The 20,444-nt window shown below is 39.0% G+C and overlaps 1 protein-coding gene across 1 annotated transcript in view; it reads right to left on the bottom strand.

The window, feature by feature from the left end:
• Positions 1-19,158, bottom strand: part of NISCH (nischarin) — a 29,518-nt gene extending 10,360 nt beyond the window's left edge. The window contains exons 1-13 of the mRNA XM_010181941.1: positions 19,057-19,158; positions 14,730-14,813; positions 13,819-14,001; positions 10,344-10,392; positions 8,817-8,980; positions 7,587-7,682; positions 6,012-6,107; positions 5,301-5,453; positions 4,000-4,068; positions 3,311-3,496; positions 2,994-3,122; positions 2,456-2,569; positions 1,516-1,624 (exon numbers count right to left, since the gene is read on the bottom strand). Of these exons, the coding sequence (XP_010180243.1) occupies positions 1,516-1,624; positions 2,456-2,569; positions 2,994-3,122; positions 3,311-3,496; positions 4,000-4,068; positions 5,301-5,453; positions 6,012-6,107; positions 7,587-7,682; positions 8,817-8,980; positions 10,344-10,392; positions 13,819-14,001; positions 14,730-14,813; positions 19,057-19,158 (1,534 nt within the window). The remainder of the gene's footprint in view (positions 1-1,515; positions 1,625-2,455; positions 2,570-2,993; positions 3,123-3,310; positions 3,497-3,999; positions 4,069-5,300; positions 5,454-6,011; positions 6,108-7,586; positions 7,683-8,816; positions 8,981-10,343; positions 10,393-13,818; positions 14,002-14,729; positions 14,814-19,056) is intronic.
• Positions 19,159-20,444: the final 1,286 nt, after the last annotated feature.

The raw sequence follows: 20,444 nt of genomic DNA, 5'->3' as shown, positions 1-20,444 counted from the left end.
TATTTTGAAAACAACCCTTGATAGCCACATGAGTAGCAAGCAATACGTTTCTATTGTTAAAGCTGAGAAATAGGCTGCCCTAGTCCTCATTTTGCCACTATTTATAAAGGCCTTCCCCAAGATTCTGCCAAAGAAACATTATGGAAAAGGAGTACAGTAAACAAATCTTGAATCTTACACCAGTTTCTCTAAAACTCCCAAGTACTTCAGAAAGAAACATACAGACTCTTTGTCCCATGACTCATTTGCATCTAAACATTTACTGTAATAGGAAAAGACTACTGACAAATTTTCAGTCACAGTGGCTGCCAGCACGCATTTTTAGTTAGTCCTGTATACAGCTGCAAGTTGTTACATAGACAAACTGTCTCAATCCTGTAACTTCAATGCTTAATACTTTAAAGCAAGCATTGACTTGATTTTGGAAAAATCAGCATTTCATCTGCAGATGAAAAGTGATCTAGAAGGGTTACAAAGGCAAATAAAGTACATAAACAGGAACTACATCTGTATCTAAGTTGTCTGTCCTTTAATCAAGTGCTGTCAGAACAATTTCCATTTTATAGAGGAAACTAAGAAACCCATACTGGTTTTGCAGAAATCATAGCAATGGACTTTTTTCAAAGATCAATCTTTTCAGGCATGTTTCTCTCTCTCATCCACCAAATCTACTGATTTATTGGTAAGAGTAAACTGTTCCACCCCAAAATATGGAGAATATAATCCTTGTTCTTTTAGATGGTTACAAAGTTTTCTCCCACTATTCATATCATACTGCAGTAAGTTTCCAATCAGGCAAAAGCAAAAAGAAAAAGCTATCTTTCTCTCTTCTTTTCAGTCACAAATGAATATTCACATAAGTCAGTCTTACAGGCTCCCACAAAAGATGAAAGATGAGCCATTCTTCTCAGTTCGTAATGCAACAGGCATGCTTATTTGAAATACGCAAACCAAATAATTGTCAGGTAAAGTCAGCAGGTGCTGTAGAGCATCACCCATGTGCTGAAGTCACAGGCTCAGCCAGAACACACATCCCACAACGGTCTTTTTACTCATCTCCTTTTTCTGTCTTCCTTCTATTTGACAGAAACTCAGATCTTGCAAAAAAGCAGGAACAGAACACATGCTCACATTTTGAGCTCACATTTTGCAGACCAAGAACAGGTTGAGAAGCAATTTTAAAAGCATGTCTATACATGCCATGGTTTTCCATTAAGGCACATATCTAAACTAGGAAAAGATACGTAGTCCTCTGCTGGTGATTTCTGCAGGATGACACAGTAAAACAAGCCCTGTAGCCAACCTTCCACTACAGGTTATTAACAGTACAGTGAGCAACAGGTCAGTTTTGTTGAGTCACACACAGCTTGCACTTTCTAAGCCAACGCTACCAGGTCTTCCTGCTTTGTCTTGATGAGCCCTATATCCATTCACATAATATTCATGTATATCAATGCAGCTTAGAAAAGCAGAACCAAGAGGCTCAGCCCAGCAGCACGATACATACATGATTACCTTGGCTGGAGCTGACAGGACGAGGCAGAGAGGGAGAGGAAGGATGAACAGTAAGAGAAGAACAGTTTGATTTGGAGCTGGCAGCACTGAGCCTGGAGTCATCACTGATCTAATAAAGAAAGTATGAACTGATTAATGAAAAACCCTAAATACGCAGGACACATTAGATCCTGAACTAAAATAAGTCTAAACAAGCTTTCTCAATTTTAGTAAAAGGAAAGTTAACTCCAGCTTTTTTCTGGGGGGGGGAGGTCAGTAGGGGTGCTGCAGGGTGAGGTGGGCTGTCATATCATCTGAAGTTTCTATTTTCACGCTAAGTGGAATTTCACTAACAATTCATTTAGAGAAGTCATTCTGATCACTGATCCTGTATTGACAAAACTAGCAGCGAGTTTCACAAACCACAAAAGAATTAAAACAAGGTTTCTAGACTGTAGGGACAGAACAGGTTCTGATAGTAAGTTTATTACCAAAACAAGATTCACCAACTACACAGCACACAGACACACGAGAGAAAGCAAGGAGGATTCAGACTTCTGATTCTTCTCCACTGCTAAATACACACAAGAAGAAAGTCTGGTAAAGTCCTTTCAGTTCTCTGCACTCAAGCCATAATATCACACCTCTGCAACACTTATACAAGATTTAAAATATGGCTGTTAAAGTCAGCTGCATATTCATTGTCTACATCACTCAGTCTTTTCCTCCCACTGCCTTTCCCAAGCCAGCACAAAAAGGAAGGTCAGATAATGACTTTGATGACTAAGTAGGAAAAACAGGCAACATTAGCAGCTCATATTACATCAAAGCACAAAGAAGTTGTAGAAACCTTAATGCTAAGGAAAGTTTGATGAATTCCACTTTAGATCTAAATTGCAGAAGTTTCCTTGTATGTTGTTTTTGTACGCAGCACATTCTACTTTCACAGCATCAAACTCACCTTTTTATCAGAGTTGCTCAGTTTGTACTTCACATCCTTTGCTTTTTGAATAGCTTTTAGCACTTCCACAGTGTCTAGTTCCTTTTCTGTGGTAACAATGTTATCCAAACAGACCTAAAAAAACGTTAAAACACCTAAAAATACTGAAAATGAGGCAGCTCTGCAATTCATTTTTATTAAGGTAATAATAAAAAATGATCTTAGCCTAATACAAGCTATGTGCATCTTTAACCATTACACAAAAACAATTATCACATTAGACTTTGCTCTATCATGATACGAACTTAACGTAAACCAAGAAAAATGCTTGGTAAGCCTAACACAACTGTGTGACCCAAGAGTAAACTTTCATTCAGATTCAGAAGCACAGTCGAATCATGTTAACGTGATGTCATTACATAAAGACCTTCTCCAATGCACACTAAACACTCATCAGGTTTTCAGAACATCCACACTACTTTCCTCACCAGGATTTAAAAAAGAAGAAAAGATTTTTTTCAGATGCCAGCTTCAAAGGAAGAAGTGCACCATGGCTTACCTCTGAGGCCCTGTCCCCAAACTGGGCAAGTACTTTGGTCCGGTAATCGGGGATGATGCTCAGTGGATTGCTGGATAAGACCACTTTTTCCAAGCACGGTAGGTTTCCTATATTTTTTACTTCATCAATCTGAAAGTTTTTGAATAAATGGAAGAATACAGATTGGCTAAATGAAAACGAGCATACAGACTGAGCATTTCTTGCATAAATTTATTAGGAAAAATTACTACAGCTTCTTTTTTTATTTGCAGTTTCACCCACTAAATTACTTGTGATGTAAAGCTCAGTTCAACTTCACACTGAGAATCAACAGTTACCTGATCTATTTTGTTGTTGCTCAGATCCAAGTTGACCAATGAGTACAGTTTGTTAAGACCACACAGCCTTTCCAGCTGATTTCCTGCTAAATTCAGAGTTTTGATGTTTCCCAGTTTTGTGTGAACACCTTCTAGCGATGTAAGCTTGTTGTAGGATAAGTCCAGGTGAACAAGGTTGTAAAGATGCTACAAAAGCCCAGAAAATGTGTCATACACCAATTCACTAAAATTAAATCATATAAAAACCATCCTATTTGACTGACTTTTTAGTGCAAGCGCTTTCATGCTGGACACTGTCTAGTATGAAAAAGGTAACATGAAGTTGTGCGTTAGACAGGTTCAAGCCTCCTCAACTGCATTTTTACCAACACAGACAGAGCTGACAGTGAATTAATTTAGTAAAGAACTAAACGTTATATGTCAATATTGGCAAAGAAATGAAAATATCCGGAGCAAGTAAGAAATGCATCGCCAAAAGAGTACTTGACTTTATGGAGGATAAGCTATTTGGGCTTAAACTACTCTCCATGAGAAAGATGAGCAGCAAAATTCTGATGGGAGAAAACCTGTGTTCTAAGGTTTGGGGCAGTCTTAGGGAAAAAAAACCCAACATCAAACAAAACCACAAAAAACCTCAAATGAAAACAAACAAAACAACCCCACAAACATCCTCCACACGCTTCACTTACCTGTAAATTTTCTACCAGAGACACCCCATTGTGACTCAGATCCAGGAATTCAATCTTTGGAATTAATTTCTAGAAAAGGAGGAAAAAAACTGCACGTGTTAAATGCATTTTAGTATTTATAAGCTGGGCTATACTTCATTATCAGCTCATCAATGCACAGGAAAAGTATCAACCAATGCACAGTCTCTCTTCTCAGCTTTTGGTATTAAAAGAAATTCCCTATGATCTAGTGCAACAAGAGTTGAATCTTGTCCTTATGAAAACCAGGTTACTCTGAGGAACATGGTTAATTTGAAAGCTGGTTTCTCACAAATAAGCTGCCCCCAATTTTGTACCATTAACTATAGATCCAAAGCATTAACAGGCGTTTCCAAACAAGCATATTTATGTCACATGGAAACCTGGATAAAGATGACAGTATCAAAAACCAGAGTAAGTTCAATACTTTGTTTCCCTGTTTTATTTTAGTAGCCAAGCATTACAAGGTCACAAAAACCTCTTGAAAATGCACTTTAACCCAGAAAGCCTTTCATTTTTGGATGATTCAAACCCTGAATTTTATGCTGAATTTTGATGCCAATGTATTTTGGTTATAACCTCACCAATGATTTGCCTTGTAGCTAAGGCCCAGACTCTGACACAAAGAACCCTATGTCTACATCACAAAAAATCCTGGACAAGAAAACTGCACTCCAAGTCCATGATCTCTAGTTGAGCTACAGACATAACTATTTCCTGCTTCACAAGGATAGTTCCAAGTAAAATTTATGTTGTTTGACACAATCTTGTGGTTAATGCTAAATTTTTACACTGATTTGCAAAATATAATTCTAAGGTACTGGTAAAATACTCCAACTTTTGTTTCCATGCTCTTCATACTGTTTTGATGTCATGAAGACTGCCATCAAGCCACAGGTTTTTATATATGCAGGAAGCTTCAGCCTTGATAATGCTCCAAAGCTGAGCCCAAGAGGTGTCTTATTCTTTTTCTTAAAAAAACCCTTTTCTAAGTGGCTTAAAGCCATTGTGAATAGTAAAAGCGTGTTTCAAAAAGTCAATATTCATGGAAATGTTGCTTACAGAGCACAGAATGACAAACATTTCTCCTTTAGCCAAGAAAATACCTAAGTAGTAAAAGAAAAAAGTCTCCTAAGCATTAACTCAGGTAGCTAATAAACAAAAAAGTGCAACTGAAAATCTTCCAGGAAAACACATAAAACAAATGCAAAATCCCTGCTGTGTGATGTGCAACAGATCAGTCATGTTTTATTTTATTTTACAAATGAAAAGGTTTTTCTTACCACTGAATCATCAATTTGAGAGATGCTATTATGACTCATATCCAACGTTGTTAAAGTTCTCCAAGTTGGAATAACTGCTGTCACTGGACAACTTGAAGTTGCATCTTCAGGTTCCCACTGATCAAACTCAGAGGCCTCAGGCACTAGGATTTCCTATTTAAGACAAGCACACTATAATATTATACTTACATCTTCAGTGACAGCAAATAGCTTTGAAAACAATCTGATCAATCTTATGCAAGTAAGGAAGATTTCTAAGCTTTATTATAATCATCTAGATTGAAATTTTAAGTCTTAAAATGTGAACTGACTGGGTCAGAATTATTTTAGATCTATGGGGACGGAGTTCCAACACCAGCAGCTGATCCAAACTGGGGAATGTGGAACAACAACAGAAAATTATGCTATGGATATCCCTCATCTATAGAAAAGAGTAAGACACATCCATTCAGTTCTGTGTCAATAACAGAAACACACATTTCAGTAAAAGCATCAGAAATATCCCTGTGAAGGGACACATATAAATACTTTCTCCATTTAAAGTTGAGCTTCTGAAAGGTTAGCATGCCCTTTCAGTTCCACGGTTTTAAAAGCAGAACCTGCAACAGGCAGTACAAAAAGCACGTGGACTCCAAATGGATACTTCCATAATGTGCACATTATTTTTCCATAGCTTTTGAACACTCGCTGGAAGTAAGAGCTCTCTCTTACCTTCATTGATGTTGCCGAAAATCGAACACTCATTGTGGCCAGAGCATGTTTTGATGACGTCAGCCCTTTGATAAGCTTTCCCCCACAATGATTGATCTATTTAAAAAAAAAAGTATGTTACAAAGTCAGAAATATTAAAACAGACAAATGAGACATGGAAGAGGCAGCTAAAAGCTTCAACAGCAGATTTGTTACCAATTCAGAAAGTACTTACAGCACTCCCTTAACAATTTTAAATACCTACATTCGGTAAAGCTAAAGCAAGAAATCAGACACATGACTACAGGAAAGTGAAATTCAAGCATGCACTTGAACAAAACTTCTTCACTGACTCTCTGCCTGTCCCATGTATTCTTCAAGGTGAAACTACCCAGGCAGTTTAATAGGGTGCAGTATTTCACCAAAAGAGAGGTATTTCAAGCTATGGCTCTACCTGCAGACACATTTATCTAGGTATGCTATGTTCTTTACTGTAAATAAGAAAAAAGAAATGTCTAGGAAGTGAGGATACTGAGCAAAGCATTTAACAGTCTGTGTAATTAGCTCAGTAGTAAGCGTAAGATTACAAAGTGTTTTTTCTGTAGCTCAATTTGGAGCAATGCCACCAAAGGTCTGCCAGAGCCAGGTCCTTCTCTGTGAACAGTTACACATACTGTACAACCACAACAACTGGCACACCTGCTGATGTATCAGAGAAACCACAGAGAGCTCCTGACACCCTTGAAAAAATCCTTTGCAGATCACCGCTGTTAAGTTTTGGACAGTGTTTGCTGCCAGATGAAGATGTCAGTCTGGTGCCAGTCAATCCAAAACTTTCCATTAACATACAATTCCAAAAGTTTAAGATCAACCCCTTCTTTTTTCCCCCCACATTAAGCAAAGCTACACCTAAAACGATCCATACACATAGGAAAGGGGAAAACTGATACTATTCTGCACTATGTAAAACTCTCTCACTCTTCAGCCAGTTTCTTTCCCACATTAAAATGTCAATAAATCATTGACTTCAGAATCCACTTCAGTTCTTAACCAACTCAGTCTCTCATATCAATGAGACAATAGTGTTCATGTACTAGAAAAAGTACAGCATCCACCAGAAGTGGACACAGTACAGACTTCATGACAAAATCTGGAAAGATCTGAAGCAGTCAGGAAAGTATTACATAAAATACTCATTGAACGAGTTCTACTAGAAACCCTGTCATTCACTTTGAAAACAGACCAATGAAAAAATTCTGCAAATTATCAAGCAATAAGCACTCTACTCAATCGTACTTTCACAGGCAAATTTAATGCCAGGACATTTTCACAAGTATTTGGTGCTTTCCAAGTGAAAAGTACTTAGCAGTAAGAAATCCCATATGTTACATCTTCAAGGCAATGGAAATCCACCCTGTTTCAGTTTCTGTACATTGTGAAAAAAACACATTGCTTAACAAATGAAACAGCCCTAAACACTGCACTCTCCAATTCTAGCACTAAATCAAAGCATGCAGTTACCATTTCTGAGAGATATGCAGCAGACCTGGCATTCATGGAGCCTCTATAAAATTGTGAGCAGTATCTCAGTCATACCTCTATTTGATGAAGCGATTTGAAAATTGACAGATCAAAAGGCAAGAGATGCTCCTGAATGTTACTGGTTCCAAAAGGTCCTCCTGTTCCAGTGACCTAGCAATCGACATTCAAGAACAGAATTAGTGCATATAATCCAACTTGTCTGCATTTCAGCTAGTCCTACACAGGCAACAGCACAAGTACAGTAGCTTGGAAAGAGAGCCAAAATTCCAACCAACTTTTCAAGTACAGAATGATTCATGAAACTTGCAGATTAACTCTTCAGGAAAAAAAAAAGTTAGTTACATCAGCTAAGTGCACTGAACTTGAAGCACTGAAGCTGAACTGCCACCTTGTGCTTGAATTTTGTAGCACATGTGGCATGCCAAAAAGATACCATAGGCAACGCTGACCAAGACTTCACTGTTCTCAGCCAAACAAGCCAGAGCTGCATTCACTAAAAACAACTTCCTTGAAACACCTGGATCCTCCAAGACAGAACTGTCTTCAATTCCACCACAGAGGATGAAACTCAAGGCACTGACAAGATGAGTTTGAGGAGACATCACACATTGGTACACATCTGAAAAATGCATCTAACATTTCCACACGGTCACTGGATTCTGGCCTCAGAGCATGTCAGCAGCGTAAAAGACAAGTGGTTCCGCTTATGTTTGCTGTGAATATAATTAAGTTAATGTGTTCCAGACAAAAGTTATCTAGCTTGAGACCATTTTACATTTATTTTGAAATGGTATTTTAGCTAGAAATACAGGGTCACCTCATCTATCAAAGCAAGGTTTTTGTTAATTTGTATTACTTTAAAACTTTCAGATACAGTCAAAGGTGAGAAAGGGGACAAGATTTATATATACATGCATGCGTGCATATATATACATATAAATTGGCCTACACACAGTGTCTGCAAAGAATGCAGAGTTAAAGAGAATAATATTTCTCTATCTCCTCATTCCTACTAGCACTCAGTAAGATTCTGTGGCTGCATCTCTACAGAGCGCGCCGCTGAAGAGAACACATATTACAGGGGAATCAACATATTTGTTAGAAAACTGTGTGTATTGAGTGTTGGGAGAATAAACATCTGTTTAACACTGACTTCTAAATGCCTGCAGGTGTTTACTAATGGTAAAGTTCTTGTGCATTCAAACTAGATTCCCAAAAGTATGCTAAGAATCATGTCAGTCTGGTAGAAACATCATCTTCAGTATTTGTGCAAGCACAGCTCACCTTTAAATACTTGAGTCTACAAGTGAAATCTAGAATATGACCTAGATCTGTTTTGGCATCTCCATTTGCACATGTAGGCTTCCCCTGCAGCAACTGCTGAGTGACAGCATATAACTGCAAGGGTCTGATGGAGAAGACTTCTCCAGCCATTAACAGCTGCTCTCCTGAAAAACAGAACACGATGGTATCAAACGCAGCACTGTAACGGTTACAGAAGAGTAAATGGTACATAGAAGACCTAATGTTAGAAATTAGATGTTGTTCATTTATACTCTAAGCTCACAATTGAGGTAAAAAAAACAATGTCCTTTTTCCTACTTTAAACCAAAACAGCTGAATTAAGGTTTTTAACACCAGAATAATCTAGGGGTTCAAATGGGCACTCATACAAGCCTGAAGCTTCTAATGCAAACTTCACTTAATAGCAAACTTCTGTCAATCTTAACAGGATTGGAATCAGATGAAGTCCATTTATATAATGTAAGTAACTAAACATTTTCCCAGATATTCCTAAGTACTACAGCAGTTAGGACTTGCTCTAGTCAGAAAAAGTAGTGCCTGCCATCTGAAGAACAGACCTTGTACCTTTTGCTGTGCTGCCTACATGCAGAATTGTAGCAAATATGTTTTCTGGAAAAGTATGAGGACTTTCACCACGCTAATACCAATGCAAACTCCCAGAAGAGGAAACACATTATCTGATTATATTTTTACAATCACATTTCATTCTAGGAACAGTAGAAACAGCACCCAAAAGCCTCTCTGAAGGCACCACAACAGTTAATGTGGACTACAACAGTCAGAACACACACATGTGGAATATAATTCTCCTTTTAGGGACATCAGTTTGACTTCATGAACAAGAGAGCAACAGCTTTCATGATAAGCAGAGTTCTCAGAAGTGCTCTGAGGAGTAAGATTCCCTTTGATTTCAGTGGGAGCAAGTCCAAGAGTCCAGTTGCACATTACTGGAAGGCTACACTAATTTACAGCAGTTAGACATCAATGATTCTGGTCTCAGTGAGACTGCAGGCACTATAAAGCCAGGAAAGATTTTGAAATTGCATCACCTAAAGTTGATTTTGTGCTAGAACAATCTGAAGCAGCACGCTCAAACATGCATTACCTATCACCTCAGCCAGCTGGAACTATACAGTAGAACCTAGCATGTCCTTCAAAAAAAAAAATCAGAGTGGGTTAATCATTTCACATGGCTCCTGTTGTCAGTGGACCAGTTGGAGCTGTTGCAGTTACAGTAAGTGCATTACATTTTCATCTACCAGCCTCAGAAAAGCACATCCTTTAATTAACTGACCAGGTCTCATGTTTCCTGGATTCTGGAGGAACAGTATTAGTCTAGATATGCAAAGTGGTCTCTTGCATTTAACACACACTATATCAGGATTCACTGATACAAACCAAACTTCCTTATTGATCTCTTACTGTCTGGAGATTAAATATCACACGTATGTGAATGCATTTACATACAGCAAGCCACTCCCAGTTAAATTCTTGCAAGTTCTTTACCTTTGTGGAAGAGCTCTTCAGCTAACGCAGCAGTGATCCCATTTATCTCCTGCAAAGAATAAACCATTGTAATCGAGTGTTATTTATATACTTATGGTTCCAGTTTTTCAATGTATACCTGTGCTGAAGTCTTCCTTTTTTGCTACAAGACTTACTTTTTTTTTTATTAAACAGAAATCAAGTGTGTTTGTGTCTTATGGATTTCTTTGTAACTTAAAAGTACTTCATAGAAATGACCTGAAATTATTTAATTTCATATGATTTTCATTCCCAAGACGGAAGATACTGAACTATGCTTAAATAATCACATCCTGCATGTATTAGAAAAGAGCAACAGTAACTAGAATAACTATTTGGTTGGTCAAAATGTAATTGCATTTTTCTGGGTATGCAAAGGTCAATTTTTTCATGGGAGAAAAGACCTGTATTAAACAATATATTGGCCATTTTGTTCAATCACATTTTGCCATCTTTCAGGCAACTTCATGATCCCACGCTCAAAAAAGTTCTTATCTTTTTTGGCAAAAAACATTTCCAAGAACGCTTTGATATCCTCATCAGCAGTGAAGGTTTTAGCATTCAAGGCGTTTCGTAAAGAACAAAACAAATGGTGGTCTGATGGTGCCAGGTCTGGCAGATGAGTCTTCTGGACTTCAACTCTATTATGCTTCCTGCAAAGTAATTCAAAAGCCTCTTTTTCCCCCATCTTCTCCACCTTCCTGGATCTACCCAGGTACTCAACCTCCATTCCAGGCACTGCCAGCTCCAGAAGGAAAGAAAAAGGCTGGAAACTCTCAGTGCAGGGATTTGTTATTTCTAAATCTGAAGGTGCACAAAGATCAGTACAAGTATCTGCCAACTGGGCACATTTCTCTCCACAAAAAGCAAAGGCTCTGTGGCAGTCCAGAAATAGCTCTGAACATTTCCAACAGTTCTCTCGCAAAGGCCCACAAAAAACCAAAATAAAACTATCTGTGATAGTGACGCTTCCCCTAGACACACGCATCTCATTTTAAGGTAGCTGTGAAGGATAAACATACTGTGGATCATCACAAAATGAATATTTGATGAGTTTACTTTGCTGACAAATCCCTCGTGATTCATAACAAGGGAATAAATCCAGAGACACCTGCAGCAGACAGTTCAGCTCGTTTGATGAGGCATTTCAGAAAATCACATTCTTACTATAACTGAAACCCCACTCACTGAGGGCTAACAAAGCCTCCACACCACAGTTTTGAGAACAAGCTAGATGCTGCGTTCCAAACAAAATTCAACAATTCTGATTCTCATCTGAATAAGCCAATTACACTCATCTGGCATGCACAAACTGAATTGAAAACCATATTCTGTATCCCTTTCATCATCTGAGACAGAGCAGAAATTTTTTTCTACACTTATAATAGAACCAAGATTATGACTTGGACTATTCAGTGACTAGCAGGCAAAAAAAAAAAGCAATTCTATTTCTCTGTCTGATCTACAAGAGACCTCTGTCTTTGCTCTAACTACTTGTATGCAAACGCACAGAAGTCCATTGTTTGCAGGTGTCTCTGAATGGCAGTTCATGGGTACCCAATTCTTTCCTTGCAAAAGCTTCTATCTGTAAGTTAACAAACCAAATTTCTAAGATGACAAAGTATAAGACAGTACAACAAAAGGAGCATCCCCATATCACTGCAGACATCCCAGTCGATGTCAAATTAACAGTAATGTTCTACATTGCTGTCACACACAACTGCTCTTCTTTGCTAAGCTGTATCTGGCTTTTCCCTGTGACATGTAAAGGCTTTGAAGGGGTTCTAATGTATTTTATGGCAGGTATTTCTACTCCATTTAGTTCTATTAACCTGGGAAATACAATGAAATAATCCCTACTGGAAATACTACAAGAATAGACAAAACATATTGCAGCCTTCCCATAGAAACAAATGAGGCAGTATCAGGGATCATAATGCCTCAAGCATGCAAATGGGCTGTCTGGTAAAACACGTATTTTAGAAGATCAAAGTTCTGCAGGTAGGTAATTTGCCAGTAGAGCTGCTGTGGTAAACATTTAGCTTTTTCTGAATAGCTAACTTATTTCTGGTAAATATTTAAAAGTACTCCAAAGTCCCAAGCAAAACCAATTGAGTTTATTCCTCAAGCCAGTCTCCTCTAAAGCAAAGAAATACAGATTAAGTCGCAACTTTCCTCTTAATAGACAAGTGCAATAGAGAAACAGAAAAGCATTCAAAACAAAATAATTCTAGTTCTTTGGAAAAGTAAAAAGGATGAACACTACAGAAAGATGAAAAGAAATACTTTAACTGAAAACCAAGAGAGGGACTAAAAATTTCTCCCTGCATAAAAACCGTCGCTGAAGTGACAGCACAGAAACATTAATGAAACAGATACCATTCAAGATACAGACTACCCAGAGAACAGAAAAAATAGGCACCTTCCTGGTCATCATGACATTTACTCCATCTGAACAGAATTGTTCCTATAATATCAGGCACATTTTTAATACATTTAAAACCTCTGATCCATTTTAGGGGGCTTGACTGTGACAAACCATTTCTTCCCTCTCAAATCTGCAGGGCAATAACAACACTATGAAGAAAAATCTTCTACTGGTTAACCAAGTCAAACCCTAAAGTCTCACCAGGATAATCATGTTCAGGTAACATAACTAAAATATGTTTCTTGTTGTTGCTAAAGCTTAATTAGCACACTTAATGGACCACTTGTGACTCATTTCTGAAGCCTTTATATGAAACCATGAAGGGCCATCTCAGCACATCCCACCCCAAAGCAATTACTGCTCCTCCTTTCCTTTGAGTTCTCCAGAGCATTTTCCTCTTTATAAAGTTCACCCTCCCTCTTTCAAGATGATGGCAGTACTGCAAAAATCCTAATCATACACAAGAGATCAACAAACAAACTGCAATGTGAACACGAAAGCAAGCCATTGCTTCTTACTTCAAGCATCCCTTACCGTAATGTTCTGTCTGCTGGCTGAAGCTATTTCTCCAGATACAACTCTATCAGTGTGCTCCTCATGGAGAAGCACCATTTTTCTTCATTTGGGCTACTGGAAACTGTTTCCCTGTGAACCGCAGCTCTAACCATTAACCACTATGTAGGTATGTGTGTAGATCAATTATGCAATGCTGCTTCAGACAGCCCGCACTATTGACTTCAGCCTAAATCAACTCTGCTTCAGATTTATTCACAGCTTCCAGCTATCCTACCAGCATATATTTTCTCCTCTTAGAGTCCCTACCCACACTACTTGCCAGCTCAGCGTCTTCTGAAATAAAAAGTGGTGTTAAAAAAATCTTAAAAATATGCTTGCTTTGTTATACTGTGCAAAATACTGAAAAATGGCAGCTTCGGTTATTTTGTGAAGATTCCATACAATTCTCTCCCAGGTCACAGAACCAGGGAAAGACACGCAGGCCTTCAACCTTATGCTAAAATCATAACTTACGTATAAATGAAAGTGTAGGAAGTGTGACAAAACTTTTGGAGCAGTAACAGGGAACTTGACGAGCAGGGTTTGCAGGTAGACTTCCAATTCCTTTTGTCTTTTCTCCACCAGGCTTTTGGAATTTTTTCCAATGATCTTCTTAGGAGGTAACAGATTTTTATCTATTTTCTTTTCTGAAACAAGCTGAAAGACAAAGACCGGTTACTTCCCAACTTGTACTCCCAACACCATCTGCACTTGCACAAAAGATGTAATGGAACACATTAAGAGCACGTTGCCTCATCCTGCTAAGATCCAAAAATACAATTACTTCAGTAAATTTAGCTATTGACTGCAAAGTATTAGGTATTTTCAGAAATAACATTTTATCATAAAATGAAAGTTCGATAATGGTGCATTCTGAGAGAACTGCTCACATTACCACAGGGCAGAACGGAACTAAGGTGATAAAACAGAATAACTGGTGCATTTCCAGGAAAGCAGCCCAGCTGTGAATACAGCGTACTCTCCCTCATTTTCACTTTCTGTTGTTTGTCAACACTGCTTAATAACTACCCTATGCTGTCCAAGGACAGTTTTATCATCCACCCCTCCCAGAAGAGTCTACCTTTTGCATACCAAATCATCTGACCATCAACATCTCCTGGCAAAAAGTTTAATGACTGTAGCCCAAACTCCACTCTGATACAAGTTTTGGTCCAAGGCTAAAGTTGTCCAAGCCAACCTCCCTCAGTTCAAGAGAGGAGTGTAACAGGGGCAAGTAATATCATTCACACAGAAATTCAGTTTGCAGTTCAGATGGTATCTGGGAGATATTCTCACTCTTTATTGAGGAAAGAACTTGTGTCCCATACAACAGAACTCGCAAACCATACAATAAAAGACCAGGGCCACAGTTTTAATATCTTTACCTTCTCATGCAGGTCGTGGAAGTCACTATAACGATGTTTGACTGTCCACTGATGATTGCCAACACTGACCTGAATGATGTACACCTGAAAGGAAAAAAAAAATAAAGTAAGGAAAGTGCAAAGCATTTGTCTTAAAGAGAGGCTGACTATGAAACGTGCTGGTTAACGTAGCACTACAGAGTGATTCTACGTTCTTAAAGTATCACAGTTAACTAAAAGCCAATCTAAACTCTAAGGTGACTTTGCTGATGTAGGATGCTTCATCTCCTTCACAAGGCTGCTCCATGCACAAAAACATGCAGATGCCTTTTAATCTAAAGCAACGCCTTTCATTTTTGCAACACAAAGGCTAATAACTGAGATTTCCAAGCTACTTTTTCTGAAGATTTCTGCTAGCTAAGTTGGTATCGTATCTATCCACAACAAGCATGAGACAGCAGCATCCCTTCAATCTACCAAGTTCCACAATCAGTGGAGGAACTTGGCAAGTATCTGGCTGTCACTTCACGGTTAAGCAGAATCTGAAGATCAACCCTTCAGAACTCCAGACAAATCCTTTCATTGGTGGGATGTTAACTATTTTATTCTCTTTAGCGTAATGCAGACAAGACAGCTTCCTGAGACTTACAATTGTGTCCAAAGAATCACTACAATTAGCTAAAGCAACCCAATGTTTCTTTACACAAAGCTAAGTATTTTTAGACCTACATGTACCAAACAATTCAAGATTTTCATTGCAGGTGAACTTCCAGATTGAAGAGTATTGGTTCTACAGGAAACTCAAAATCTGCCTTTGGATATGACAGAAGTAATCTCGAAGAAACTTCAAAGGTACAAAATGAAACACAAATAAAATAAACAAGGCTCAGCAAAACCAGTTCTACAGCTACTTGAAAATAACAAGTTAAACTGTGTTATCCAATCCAACGAGATTCCTTTGGGAAAACACCAATTTGTGATCGAATCTTGAAAGCATTTAACACAATTGACTAGCACAGATCACACAGATCTGACTCATGGCTGCTATGAGAATGATGCACATCGAGTTGCAAAATCCACTTGAGAAAACAGAAAGCATCAACAGTTTCAATCTGCTATGTAAAAGGACAGTTTTCACTTACTGTTAGTGCAGACCAGCACAATACCAAACATTAAATAGAATACCACTTGCATTTTAAAATATGAATTGTATCTCATATCAATTATTTTTTTGGAAGCATCTGTCACTGGCTGGCTGAACAAAACCCAAGTCCTACAGAGACCTGAATCAAGATGTCTGACTAGCACAAACAGCGAGTGACACGTCAGTGTCCGGATGAGCACTGAAAATGCAGATGAATGCCTACACAGAATTACAGCCTCAATTAAGGCCTGCGTCTGCTTTCCCATCATGTTGTACTGGGAAACAGCACATCAGGATTATTCACCGTGCCAGTGACACACTAGAACAGGAATACTCTGAGCTTCAAAAGTTCCTCATAACCCTGAAGGAAGCAAAGAAAAAGACTCAAAGAAAGTAGAAGATTAAAGTTAGAACTAAAGAAGTACTACACTCAGATGCAATAATAAAAAGAATAGTTCCTTTTAAAAGCTAACTATGATAAATTATGGCAGATCATGCAGTATAGCTGATTGATGATACAATGCAGAGAACCTCAGATCAGACACTGAAAACAGTAAACTTAAGAGATCCCATCTGAGAGCTCATGAGGCAAGGAAGGAACATCCCTCCTCTCTGTATACAACACAGAGTAAACATGTAATAAAGGTTTTGTATCTTTTGCTGAAACAGCAAGCACTGATCACTTCTAGAAACATAGCACCAAACCAAACATACTGTCTGGTCAGGAAAAACCTGTTACAGCAAGCATTTCATGCACTGATAATTCCTCAAATTAAGTCTTTGAAAATGTAGAATGCAGCCAGAGCTAGCAGTACATGCTCACCCTCAAACAGCATCAGTACGCAGAATAACAGCAACTGCTATCACATCAATCCACAAGCTGCCATTATCTCAAATAATAAAAACAAATGTGATACAGCTTATGTGTTCTAAAGACTTGTTTCAATACAGACATCAGTCATTTTAAAGCAAAAAAACCCATTAAGTTTCTGAAAAAGTCAGATACACAAGTTGATCTTCAATTATTTCTGAGTACGCTAATATGACAAGGCTGAGAAATTTAAGATTCTTCAAAGACCTGTCAAGCAAACTGCTAGAAGGCATCCATGGAGTGATGAAGAAATTCTAGCACGCTGCACTGTCTCCCAGACAAATGCAGAATCTTCACTCATTTATGCTATGCCTTTCTATTGAGCTAAAATGCAAAAGCATTTACATTCACAGGTTTTCTTCCTCCCCCGTCTCTACTAAATCATTAACCAATTTTGTACACCCTTCTATAAATCAGTTGTTTTGGCTAAACTCTTCGTAAAGCGTGTAGCGTATCTACAGCGCTGTGTATTTTCATGGGTTTCTAACCAGCCACTTCAAACTCTTTGCAGTTAAGTATTTGCACCACCAAACACCATGCCTTCATTTCCCAAAATATTTGAAGGTGAAATATTTGCAATTTTTTTTTTAAGATGTATAATTTTAAGCCAGCTGTTAAACAAACAGCAGTGATTCCAGACTGCCGTTTGTTTACCTCCTGGACACATTACAAAAACCCGCCCATTTCACTCTTCGTGGAAAACTCGCATTTCTACAGTACCGCTCATCCAACTTCACATACGTCAGAACTGTCAAGAAAAAGACAAGCACCTCACATTACAGGGGACAGGCAGAGCTGTCCACAGGAGGCCTGGGACACAGGTGTGACCGCAGCCAACAGGTTCCAAATCCCAGAGCAGTGATCCAACCGGATCTCCTCCTTCCTGCCTCCTCAAGCACTCAGACAGTTTACACCCATTCAAGGAAGCCACAGTGCTTTCCTTAAATATCAAAGGTAGTATTTATATTAAAAATAACTGCAAGAGACAGGAAAAATAGGAAGGCAATTTTAGGCCAAATGCATAGCAGGAAACAAACGAAGCACTGGCAGCGCTGGGGCCTTCCGGCAATCAGCCAGCCTTCAGTCAGCATCTAGCTGGGCCGGCACATGCAGGAGAAATGCCCAATAAAAGTGCTCATGCTTTTCTAACCCAGCAGAACAAACAACAAGTGCAGTATTTTTTCCCGGTGAATTTATCCATACCTCGCCTTCCACCCTAACGACTCCAACAAGAATCAGTTTCTAAAGTATCTTCAAAAATACACTGAAGTGTGGGCTGCCCTGATACACAGTACAGGGTTCAATCTCTCAACTGTCAAATGGATGCCATTAAAATAAGTCTCCTTCTATCGAGATTAAGCTCTAAAAGACAGTACAATGGGAAGCACACATGCTAAAAGAAAAATTATTCTTTCAAAAACAAGGCTGTAAATAGGAACACTGCCACCTTGACTACTGCATATTAATGGATAAAGATGCAGCTTGCTACTGCTAGATTTCCTTTAGTAACTTTACCAACTCAACTGACTTTTACATCATCTAATTTCTTCCCTTCTGCTCCAGTGCAGGTCTTTATCACATCCTTAAGTGCTGCTAATCTGATTTTTAATACTGAGCAAAAATGCTAATTTCTGTAAAATATTTTACCTTGTGAATGATTTTGTAAAATTTCTGTTTTCATTTAAATATCTATTCCTACATTTCTAATGGCTTGGGTCTTCTCATAGAAACTGGACGCAGGCTTGAAGTCCTGCTAACGGTTTTAGGAGCTTTACACACAGGTAAGCCTAATGCCACAACTCCTTCAAAAACACAGCAGAAGAATCAAGGTAGGACCAAGTACTGGTAAACCTTGCCTTTCAAGCACCATACTTTTAAAGCTCCCAAGAAAATGGCATGAAAACAGCACAGTATTTCCAGAACCATAACCATTAAAAAAGATCTCTAGCCTTGAAAAAATAAGCTTCCTTGGGCTTAGCTGCAGCAGCTTAAACTGTTCTCCCCAGCTATCTGCTGATCTACTGAACACCACCTGCAGCCACGTTATACACCTGAACTAGAACTCAATCTAGCACATTAATGGCACATCACCATGTACCACAGTACTGGTCTGCAGGCTGAAGCAGCAAAGTAGCTAACATTGAACCTCCTGTGTCTGTAACCTCCAGTGCAATAAGGGGACAGATAACTTTTTAACATATTCTTAACTAAATTCATTTGAATTTCTTTTCTACTGGTATTGCAAAATACTCATGAAAATTCTTGACACCAACACGAACGTTGCCGAGTCTTGGTTCACACCTGAAATGGAAGTTTCCAGCCACAAGTCCCACCTTGCCTCTCAGCTGATCAGGGAGCGCAAAAACAAACTCGCTTGAGGGATGAACCGCATCCGAACACACACAGTGGTCACATCCCAACAGCAGCAGCCCCATTGCTGTGAACACAAATTATGTAACTAACATGACAGGAAGAGCTGAAGCAATTTTCAAGAATGTATTGTAAGCTCCAAACCAAAACCTTCACTAAACGCTCAAGACATCTCTGCCTGTAAATCTGCCTGCTCAACACCTGACAGTCATTCCCACACAATGATGCTTCCATGGTTGTCAACTAGAAAGGAGCTAGGCCCTCCATGCACTACAGCTGGGTATATGTTCTGTCCCATTAAAAACTCCAAAATCACTCTCCTGTTGCTGTTTTCTCTTGGTACCTTTTCAGAGCCAGTAACCTGAAGCATTACTTGTAGCTATAATACAACTTTACAAATACTGCCTGTCTAGACCATTGCTCCCTTTTCTCTTTTAGATTCCTACAGCAGGAAGAAATCCAATGTCATTATGTGTACTCTAACAAAAAGATTATTCGAGTCACACTAAAATAAGGTAGGAGCAGAAAATATTTTTTTTAGTTATATAACTAAAGGGTGGTGTGCTCTAGATGTTTTGTCTGCAATTATGCTGAGGTTTGTTTTATGATGAGCTTCTTCCTGAAAAACAGAACAATTAACTCTTGGTAAAATTTAACCAGTTAAAAAATAAGTTGTATGTCAAAAACCTAATTCCTTCCCCAAACAAAATGTTGCTGACAATCTTCCCTCTTTTTTCTTATCTGATTTTCTCTGAAAATAATACCAACCTTTCAAGAAAGATTTTTACAGTATTTTCACCTAAAGGAAAGGCTTCCTATTATATTTAGGCCAGCTTTAAAAGCTGTGTTTACTCAATAGCAATTTTTCATAATCGGATGTACGTATAAACACACGTATATGTGAATATACACAGATATATATGGGCGACAACGTGACATTTGCAAACTCAGCCTCCGCTAAAACCTCAGCTCTTCCAAATGGCCAAAACTACGAGGAGCTCAGGGGTCGACTTCCACCGGCCGAGACCCGCAGCCCCGCTCCCACCATCCGGGGCCGATGCCCCAGAACACGCGTCCGTCCCTCCACGCAGGCAGAAACCACTGGCAAACTTCTGGTAAATTTTTCTCGCTCTGGCTTTAGCATGGGTATAAAACCAGGCCGAGAACCGCTACCTGGCTCCCTCAGAGCCGGGATGGAGCCGGCGGCGCTGAGCAGGAGGCAGCACACCACCAAACGCAGCCCCAGCGCGCTACCCTGGTACTCCGCAGGCTGCCTGAGGCGGCGGCGAGGCGGGCCCACTGCCCAACTCCCCCCCTCGCTGCTCGGCATGTCCCTCACGGCCTCCCCACT

This window comes from Mesitornis unicolor, unplaced genomic scaffold (genome assembly GCF_000695765.1).
Source record: "Mesitornis unicolor isolate BGI_N332 unplaced genomic scaffold, ASM69576v1 scaffold25263, whole genome shotgun sequence".
Taxonomy (NCBI): domain Eukaryota; kingdom Metazoa; phylum Chordata; class Aves; order Mesitornithiformes; family Mesitornithidae; genus Mesitornis; species Mesitornis unicolor.
This window is presented reverse-complemented; position numbering and strand designations above follow the sequence as displayed.